Here is a 10,310-nt window from a genome sequence, read left to right as displayed (position 1 = left end):
GTCTGCATCTGGAGTAGTAGCAAGTTTGACCATATTTGAAAATGCCTCTAACTGCTTTCATACAAGTAGTGAATAAAAGCATAAGAATGTCTATCAATCATTTTAGTTCAGCTCTTCTCCACAGATTTAATGGGGGCAGTGCTTAGGGACTTTACATATGGATACAACACTTTATTTTATTTTAAAAACCCTTAGGGAACACATTCAAACAATCTAAATTGCAACCTTATATAGTAATAGAAAAATCTGTAGTATTGTAGCCATTTTATTGTAAAATGTGAATGTGTTATCATAAATAAAAAAGCATATTTATTACTTCCACATACTGAAGTCTAATAACCATAGAAAAAGCTATACAAAATAAAGCTTAACAGTTGTTACAAACAACGTTTCTCTAGAAGTATACAAGAAAGGTGGTTAACATGAATTTATTTTCCCCCAGCTTGTACATATTTCAATATACAGTTACTTTTAAAGAAATCTGTTTATAGTCTATGGTTTCTTTTTTCGGGCTGTTCCATTAACATCTGATGTATTTGTTGCTCTTTGCTGCTGTTTCTTCATGGGAGGAGATGATACCCATTCTTCTGGACTACAAAAAATAAGCACAGGTCATTTTAGAAACTGCATAAATGTAATACAAATATCAGGCAAGGTTTTTGTTGTAGTTATCCTTTCCCTTTTTCCTTACCCTCATGCAAAGATATGCAGTATTACTACCACTGTCAGGTGGAATCAGTTAGTTGTAGGATATTCCCTGTACATGCATATTCATGCAAAAACACCACAAAACTGGGTGTTTAAAAAAAACAACCAACTACTTTAGAATCTCACAAACAAACCTGAGTGACCGTTTTGCTGTTTCTCTCCGCATTCTTTTTGGAGGGCTAGGATTGTCAAATGTATCAAGTTCTTCCATGTGAACTGAAGATTTGGAGCATCGACCAGATGAGGTAATGCCTATGAAGATCACAAACATTACTGTTGTTTTCAAATCCAGTACATATAACTTCAGGAAAAAAGGCACAAGCATACCAAGCGCAAATTAGATTTTTAAAGCTAATACAAAAAGTAACTATGTAGTTTAAGGTCTGAGAGTATTATCCACAAGTAATTATTTGCAAATAAATCCACAATTTCCCTTCCTGCAGAAAGGACCTTGTGTTTGTGAAACTGGGCTCACAAGATAGGTCAGAGGGGGCACTTCCTCTGATATCAACCTCCTTCCCTCAACTTTTTGAACCAGTGGACACATTTTGAATTTCCCTCTCTCTTACACATGCATCCCATGTACATATAGCCACATATATGCCTCTCCTTCTCCTGGGGGGTAGTGGGGTGGTGGAAAGAGAGTGGGCAGCCCCACAAAGACAAAGGAGGCTGTGGTCAAAAACCAATGCTTTCTGCATGGAGGAAAACTAGAAAACTGGGAGGAGCATGAGGTATCCTAGAAGATAGTGGCATTGGAAGGACTGCTGGAACACGAATCAGAGTGCTCCGCATTGTAACATTTTGTTGGAGGCCCCACTTGTTTTTCCTAATGTCACCAAAGAAAAGCGGAACTATACAATTGTTGTTACTTGTGTTTCCAATTTTATATCTCATATATTATAAATATGTTATGTTAGAATGCTGTATCAGGATACATACATACCAGAAGAAGAAGAGGAGTTTGGATTTAATATCCCGCTTTATCACTACCCGAAGAAGTCTCAAAGTGGCTAACATTCTCCTTTCCCTTCCTCCCCCACAACAAACACTCTATGAAGTGAGTGGGGCTGAGAGACTTCAGAGAAGTGTGACTGGCCCAAACTCACTCAGCAGCTGCATGTGAAGGAGCGGAGACGCGAACCTGGTTCACCAGATTACAAGACTATTGCTCTTAACACCACACTGGCTCTCTTAAGCTTAAGCTCACATCTTTAAAATGTAGTCAGAATTTTGATAAATCTGACGCAGTTAAATTAGAATACCTTTATGAAATTGTAAATTCCCAGAATGAGTTTCTGATATAATTAGAATGGTTAACTTTTTGACTCCATCATGTGAAAGTGAACGTGTGAGTAACATACCCAATTCCTGCTCTATTGACTTGAGTCTTTTTTCCTGGTCTGCAAGCTCTTCTTTCTTTTTTTTCATTTCTGGACTATTATATAATTGCTCCTCCAAATCAAGGTCTGTCTTCTTATTAGTAAGCCATGCAACTGCTTTCTGGTACTGCTGAAGGAGATCTAACATGTAAAAGAATAATAGGATAGTAAGGCACAAGGCCAAAAGTTTTAAGAACAGTAGCAATAAATAACAGGCAGTAAAGCTGTTAACAGTGCAGTACCACACATATCTACTCACAAATTAAGCCCCACTCACTGTGGCTAACTTCTAGATAAGTATGGACAGGATAACAATGAAATTGTGTGCGTAACTTTTTTTTAAAAAAAAAAGGTTACTAAAATATTCTTCAAACATAATGAATTTCATAAATATCTATCATTGTAGTCTAGAGAAAACTGCATGTGTTTAGACAGGGTGGGGGAGCAGGATCTAGCTGGTGGGCTAGATTCTGAGCTCCACCACCTCACAGGCATTTTAACAGGTGGGTGAGATGTCATATATGAAGTCAGGTGCAAAGGAAGACCCTTGCAGAAAATAGCAAGTCCTTCTTTTTGGGCAGAAATGGATGCACTCTGTAGATCCTTGCAACAAGCCCCTGCAAAGGATTCTTTGCATTCCAGGCTTAAACTCTAGCAAGCAATTCAAAGGAAGAATTGGAAATGCACTCTAAGCACACAGTCAATTCTTTTGAACTAAAAAGCCAGCACTTTTTGAATTTGGCACCTTTTTCTGTTGCTGTGCAAGGCAAAGGGATATTTTTCCTTTGCAGGCATGACTTTAGGATCTCATCACCTGGCTTGAATTCAATTGCAAAGGAAGAATCAACAATGCACTCCTGATTCACCTTAATTTTAGCCACAACTTGAAGTTTCCTGCATCTGATGTTACTATATGAAATCAGATGCAGGAAAGGTGTGCACGATTTGCCCGAACCACTAGGTGGGACAGTCTCCAACGCCTGGCAAGCCAAATTAGGCCTGCTGGTCAGTTTTCCCACCACTGATTTAGGAACACTTGTAACAAATGTACCCATCAACATTCACATTTTATTTATTCTGCATTTAAACTACACACAAATGGTATCTGTATAAGAACACGGTAATTTATGATATGGCCTTAAAAACACAGTTTTGGAGATTAAATTGCTCTGTTCCAACACACAAACTCTATATTGTTTAAAAGTTTATTACAATCAAGAGGCCCACCCAACTTCAAAGGCACTTAGAACAATATCCTGCCAGAGAACTATAATGTCACAGAAGCAGTGATACGGGTTTTCATTATTCCCCCCCCCCCCCGTGTCTCAAACACTGATGGATTTCAGATTTAACAAGTTTATCTGTCTTAAATTAACTGAACAAAACTGATTTTATGTGTTGTATAAAATACATTAATGTGTTTCCAGTAGGAAAATAATTGACTAAGGTGGGGATTAACAAAGTGAATCTAAGATACAGTCCTAGGAACACTTACTATGGAGTTTAAAAAGGGGAATTTTGCACAGAATTCTAGTAGTGGAAATTTTTCAATCCCACATCATTGCACTTGGCAATGGGCATCACATCTTGTTGCACTGGTACAGAATCTGCACAATATCCTAACCTGGAGTCTTGCACTAGGCCATCAACACAATGCCACCAAGTCCTAGATTTGAAAACTGAGCTGTAAGTGTCACATTATCTCTAACTATGCTTATTGATGCAAATAATAATAATAATAATAATAATAATAATAATAATAATAATAATTTATACCCCGTCCATCTGGCTGGGTTTCCCCAGCCACTATGGGTGGCTTCCAACAGAATATTAAAATACAATAGTGATTGAAAATGAACGACAATATTTCATGATTCATTTCAAAATAATTGCTTACGAAGTTTTATTTACCAATTATGTGAATACATTTCTCATTAATCTGTGATGATTTGCCTGTACGAAAGAGCTGTGGTGCAAACTCAAACACATGCAAGAAAGCTAACAGAATCTAATGTCACTAGATTCTCATTTAGTAATTGCAGTTGTTTCAGCAGCAGTATGAAATGCCAAGTATATTTAGTTAAGAGTCAGACTGAATTTCTCAGCATAGTAAAATTTTAAGAAAAGCTGTACAAATAATTATTTAATATATTATGCTTTGAACACACCTATCTGTTCAGAGAGAATTTTGCATCGTTGCGGAAGAGGTGCTCCAAAAACCATTCCTCGAAGCTTATCCATGGGAGGGGCTTTATTCTGAAGACCTCCAAACTTTCCATTGCTACGAATTCTCTCTCCGTCTCTTGTCAATAATGCTGGGCAATATGTGTTTTTAACAAGCTGTACAGATAGGTTTAATATTCATTAATAAATATGTGGCAAGCCTGTGACATGCAACACGTAATTTTAACAACACTGACACACTGAAGTGAACCCTAAAACAACATAAGGAACTTCAGAAAACGGGGCAAGCCCTGAGGTGTTTGAGACTTGTATATGTTGCAAGTATCATAGAAGCACGGCTGAATTCCATTCAGCCTCTGTCTTTCTCATGTATGTACAAAACGGAAACATTTAAAGTGGCAATACGCACCTCTTTTCTGTAATGATTGGCAGCATCCAAATTGTCAATAATAATGGCATCTCCTAAAAGCATCCCAAACACTAGAAAGGTAAATGAAATAATGAGACTTTAATGTTTAGAACTCCAATCTCTATACAAACTACTGTTTCCTTTATCATCTGCCCATTATAAGACTGAATATAAATACAGAACACAGCGCTGATATTTTGACATAGTTCAGTGGAACTCTGAAATGCTACACTAGATGGGGAACTACTGCTACTATAAGAGCCCTTCTGGATCAGACCAAAGGCCCATCTAGTCCAGCACCCTGTTCTCACAGTGGCCAACCAGATGCCAATGGAAAGCCTGCAAGGAGCGTGAGCGCAATAGCACTCTCCCCACTTCTGACTCCCAACAACTAGTATAATACAAGTCAAAAGTAACAAGCATAACATACAATGTACATGGTTTCAAAACTGAATATAACAATGATAGTATCAATTGATGTGGATGAAAAAGGTTTGATCCATGTCTTAAAAATGGAATTGGCATTGAAAATCTTCAGTTTGATACAGAAAGGACCATTTAATTTTGTCTAATACTTTAGTGTCAGTTAAATAATGTGACCAGATATTTGGGAAAATTACTCTTGCAAGAGGGTATGAATTTTTAATTGTCTTGCTCCCCAAATTTCTTAAAGAAGAAATTCAAAGAAAGGACGGATATTCATGATGGCTGTAGTTTTGGAAAGCAGACATAAATCTGAACACTTTTCAGATCATTAAAATGATTTTTAGTGGAAAGCTGGAATCAAGTGAATGTGGTGCTCTTGCAGGAGGGCAGGACATTTTTATTCAGTCTTGCTACTAAATTCTAGCTATAAAATCCCAGCTGGAATTATGTTGAAATGTTACCTCTGATAGTCATGTGGCTAGGAAGTATGAATCTGTCAACTAACATTTGGAGAGCAAATGTTTTTATTAAAGAATTGATTACCGTATTTTTCGCCCTATAGGACGCACTTTTTCCCTTCCAAAAATGAAGGGGAAATGTGTGTGTGTCCTATGGGGCGAATGCAGGCTTTCGCTGAAGCCTGGAGAGCGAGAGGCGTCGGTGTGCACCGACCCCTCTCACTCTCCAGGCTTCAGGAAGCTATCCGCAAGCCTTGCGCACCAAGCGGTAGTTCCTGTGGGCTCGCAAGGCTTGCTGGCGGCAGCCTGCAGCCCGAAGCATGGGGCGCCGTCCGGAGGACGCCCCGTGCTTTGCGCAGGTGTCCGCAAGCCTGCAGCGCCCAGGGGAACTCCCCCCGGGCGCGCAAGGCTTGCGGGCGGCAGCCTGCAGCGCGGAGCACCCCCCAGAGGACGCCCTGTGCTTCGCGCAGGTGTCCGCAAGCCTGCAGCGCCCAGGGAAACTCCCCCTGGGCACGCAAGGCTTGCGGGTGGCAGCCTGCAGCGCGGAGCACCGGGCTCCCTCCGGAGGACGCCCTGTGCTTCGCGCAGGTGTCCACAAGCCTTGCGCGCCTGGCGGGAGTTGCCGCCGTGCGCACAAGGCTTGCAGATAGCAGCCTGTTCTGGGGCTGGGGGCGGGGAAAGCTCGGGCAATTTGTACCTGTCTACTCAGAACTAAGTCTCACTGAGTTCAAGGGGGCTTACTCCCAGGTAAGTGTGGATAAAATTGTAGCCTATGGCCAATATCTGATGAAGTGCTGTTGCTTGCCCAAGGATTTCTACTTGCGCAACAGAACTTCTGTCTCTTGGTGTCTTGTTTACCCTTCCCAAATCTGTCCCAGAGCATTGGAGAAACCCCCAGAATAGATTTAGGGGCCGTAACCCAAATACCTTGTGAAAGTGGAAGCGCTTGATTGAGTACTCCTCTAAAACCTTATTAAACAACATAAAGTTTAAAAAAAATTCTAATCATGCCCCAGTATTTTTTAGTTGGGGGCAGGGGGAGTTCACTAATGGGAAGAATTTGTGGAAGTCCATTACTCTCCAATTCTTTAATAAAAAGCAAGGTGCAAAGGCTAGAATGTGTCTTTAAACCCTGCTTAAAATAAAATCATCATTAGGGATCATTCAGTTTATGGTTGATCATTCTGTTAATGATACCTTCTAATTACTCATTCTAGTCCAGCTCTCATGAGTTTGAATGAACAATTTTTCAGAGAGGAAACTTGAGAAGATGATAGTGTGTGTATATATAAAAATAATATTGTCTCTCTCTCTCTCTCTGTGTGTGTGTGTGTGTGTATGTATGAGACAGACAAGACTTCATACCTCTCAAAATTGCTGCCGCTAAACTTATCAGAGCACACTATAATTCCAGGTTTTGCTGTTCCCATGATGTTTACCTGTCTGGCAATTCTCTGTGTGCTCCGGAAATGTTAGCAAGTTCCTGGCAAACACAGGATTTCCTATAGCCTTGAAAGTATTTCTTCCATTTTGTAAGTGAGGTAAAGGCCTGGTTAGAAATAAGTCAAATAAGTTATTTTCTTTTGGCATTGATATTGGCAGCATGAGTGAAAGGCAGTCCATGCAACCAATCTTTCTCATCCCTTCCTCCTCCAGCAACCCTCAAACCTTTGGTGTGGATGGGCTGAACAGTGGGGGCTGTGTCATACAGGGGAAGTGCCCAGAATTGAGCAAAGGGATCTTGCTTCAGCAGTGAGCTGCATAGGAAGAGGAGAAAGATTCGTTGCATGAGTTGCCTTCTGCTTAGGCAACCACTAAATGCAACCCTTCACCAAATAAAAGTTAAGCAATATTTACAGCACAATGCTAACCACATCTCCTCAGAAGCAAATCGCACTGAATTCAGTGGGACTTACTTCCAGGTATGTGGGGTTAGGATTTCAGACTTGCTGTTTAGACATTATGCTGATGGATATTGGTATTTCCATAAGCAATTAGGATTACATAAGCAATTAGGATTCGACTTCCGTACCTTGGAAGTCGAACGGAATCCATTCCAGAAGTCTGTTTGACTTCCAAAATGTTCAGAAACCAAAGCACGGCTTCTGATTGGCGGCAGGAAGCTCCTGCAGCCAATCAGAAGCCACGGAAGCCCTGCTGGACGTTCAGCTTCCAAAAATAGTTTGCAAACCGGAACTCTCACTTCTGGGTTTGCGGCGATCAGGAGCCAAAACATTTGAGAACTAAGCTGTTCAAAGGTTTGACTGTACAATGGAAATCGTATGAACCAGAACCATAAGAAGGGGAAGAAAAAGATTTAACATGACAAACAAATGGACAAAACAAACAAGTCATCATCAGGGTTTTATGGATGCAACAGACACAAAATGAATGGGCCATCAATCTATAAAGCAGGCACAGAATTTGATTTCCCAACCATACATCTATTGCTTAAAAAATCTGAAAAGATTAAGAACTGTGAAAATTTGAATACCAAGCATTATTTAGATTAGGAAAGAATACAGAAACCTTACCTGTTCCAGTCTGGAAGACTCCTCCTATAAATAGAATCAAGAGGCAACACCTGCTGCTGACCTTTGGTTTCATCAAAGATACGACGAGCTGCAGCAGTAGTCAAAGTGACTACACAGTCCATGTCACTTGCCAAATGCCAAGAAATAACCTTTGCTGCTTCATTATCTTCAATTTGTGCTAAGTGTGAAATCTGACAAAATAAAATAATGAATTTGAAAGGATGAGGTTTTTTTCCCTGATGGGAGGAAAAATATAGATTCCCTGTGCCCTCAGTCTAGTTAGAAAGTCAATACATTGCTATTTTTGCTAGGCTTCAAGCCTACAGGAAATCACAGATACCGCTTTTTGAATAATTTTGTTGTAGCCAGGAAAGGTGAGACAAGAAGCTGGACATGGAAGTATCTGTGCACAAAGACACAGCTATGAAAGCACTATCCATCAGTGTGACATGACAGGAGAAGTTAAGTAATAAACGAGATGGTTCCTTTGCAGTGTTACTGGCTTCCTGGGGTAATATTAACAAGTGCCCTTATGGAAGTTTTATTCACCTTTTCCAATTACATCTGCTATAACAGACAGGCCCCAATTACAGTTCTCTACTGCTGGCAACCATTGGATTACTTGGCTATGTAAAAGACCTAGTCCTATCTGAAATAGAGAAACTATATATAGATATAGATAAAAATTATTCAGTGCTGGGTCCATTGTAAAAAGAGAAAAACATGTAGCTCACACTATTATGTTATATTGTATACTGCTAGTATACATAATAAAGATAATGAACGGGGAAAATGTGGGGAAAGTACTACAGAACATCCTAAGAACAAATATTTTTCTTATTTTTAATTTTTCTTACCCACTATCTTATCTTCATACCACCATTTCATATGTAATGAAAAGAGAGAACAGGTATGGTATCCTAGAGGACTAGGTTTTTTTTAATAAAAAAAATAGATTATCTTATAAAGAATTAAGACAAAACTCACCTTGCCCAAAACATCTTTGTCTTTGGGATAATCGGAACATGTGCATGTTCTTCTAGGTTGTTTCATTATTCCTTCTCGCTCAGAGATTTTCGCTTTTAGTAGAGAACAAACAAAGTGCTGCTGAAAATTAAGATAAATTCTTTACTGAAGGTATGCACCATCAAGTAAAATAAATCACAAGAACTGATTTTGATGTAATGTTGAGCTAGCGGCTCTAGTCTGTATGAACTAAGGGTGTCGTAAAGCAAAAGAGCTCGAGTTGTGTGCACAGTATGGTTAAACAAACTATTCTTCATGGTTTAGTTTTATATCCAAACATGACAAGAGTAGACTATTTGCATATGAAGCATTATTAAATACCATATTTACTCGAATGTAATGTGCACCTTTTTTGGCCAAATTACGTCGTGAAAATTAGGGTGCACATTGGATTTGATGGTGCATTTAAATTCACCAGCAAATACTTTTTTAGTTTCAAGGTTTTGAAAATCAAGGTCCAAATTAGATTTGATGGCACATTACATTCAAGTAAGGTAAATACAGTACCTTGCATTGTATCCAGCTGGTATCCCTCCACTTACAGATAGCTCTTTGATTTAAGCAGAGCCTTCTGTCAAAGAACAGACATAAATGTGATCTTCAGCAATTTCCCCTCCTCCCTAAAGTCCCCTTGATCAATGTTCCAATGACAGAAGATTCACCTGGATCAGTGAAGGTGCACCAATTGGATATAACCTATTCATTTTCTGATTAGAATTTTAAGTAAGAAAGTGAATTTATCACCCTTAAACATCTCAAAATGAAGTTAGGATTTTTCTGTGCTTGATGTAAAAAGCTGTATCCAACTGACAATAGTTTGACATTGCAACTTTATGCACACTTACATGGGAGTAGGCCAAACTGTAGTCAATGGTATCTGAAGAAGAGTGCATGCACATGAAAGCTCATACCAATAACAAATTTAGTTGGTCTCTAAGGCGCTACTGGAAGGATTTTTTTTATTTTGTTTCGACTACAGCAGACCAACACGGCTACCTACCTGTAGTCAATGGAACTGACTTCTGAGTAGATATGCACAAGATTACACTGTAGATGCAGATTAGAAGCTTTGCTTCAAAACACTGCTCATCTGAACCAAATAGCAGAATCTGAAAGTTACCTGGCTATCAGCTGGCAGACTGCTAACTAATGGGCTCCTAAGACAGGCAATTTACATTCTACT

At 39.4% G+C, this 10,310-nt stretch overlaps 1 protein-coding gene across 1 annotated transcript in view; it reads right to left on the bottom strand.

The window, feature by feature from the left end:
• Positions 1–412: 412 nt before the first annotated feature.
• Positions 413–10,310, bottom strand: part of SMCHD1 (structural maintenance of chromosomes flexible hinge domain containing 1) — a 63,076-nt gene continuing 53,178 nt past the window's right edge. The window contains exons 41-48 of the mRNA XM_081917975.1: positions 9,089–9,208; positions 8,102–8,292; positions 7,007–7,116; positions 4,684–4,754; positions 4,259–4,430; positions 2,073–2,231; positions 843–960; positions 413–592 (exon numbers count right to left, since the gene is read on the bottom strand). Coding sequence (XP_081774101.1) covers positions 493–592; positions 843–960; positions 2,073–2,231; positions 4,259–4,430; positions 4,684–4,754; positions 7,007–7,116; positions 8,102–8,292; positions 9,089–9,208 — 1,041 coding nt within the window. The 3' untranslated portion in view covers positions 413–492. The remainder of the gene's footprint in view (positions 593–842; positions 961–2,072; positions 2,232–4,258; positions 4,431–4,683; positions 4,755–7,006; positions 7,117–8,101; positions 8,293–9,088; positions 9,209–10,310) is intronic.

The sequence above is a fragment of the Podarcis melisellensis genome (genome assembly GCF_964234715.1).
Source record: "Podarcis melisellensis genome assembly, chromosome: 7".
NCBI classification, from domain to species: domain Eukaryota; kingdom Metazoa; phylum Chordata; class Lepidosauria; order Squamata; family Lacertidae; genus Podarcis; species Podarcis melisellensis.
Note: the sequence above shows the minus strand (reverse complement) of the source record. Positions and strands in the feature narration are given on the sequence as shown.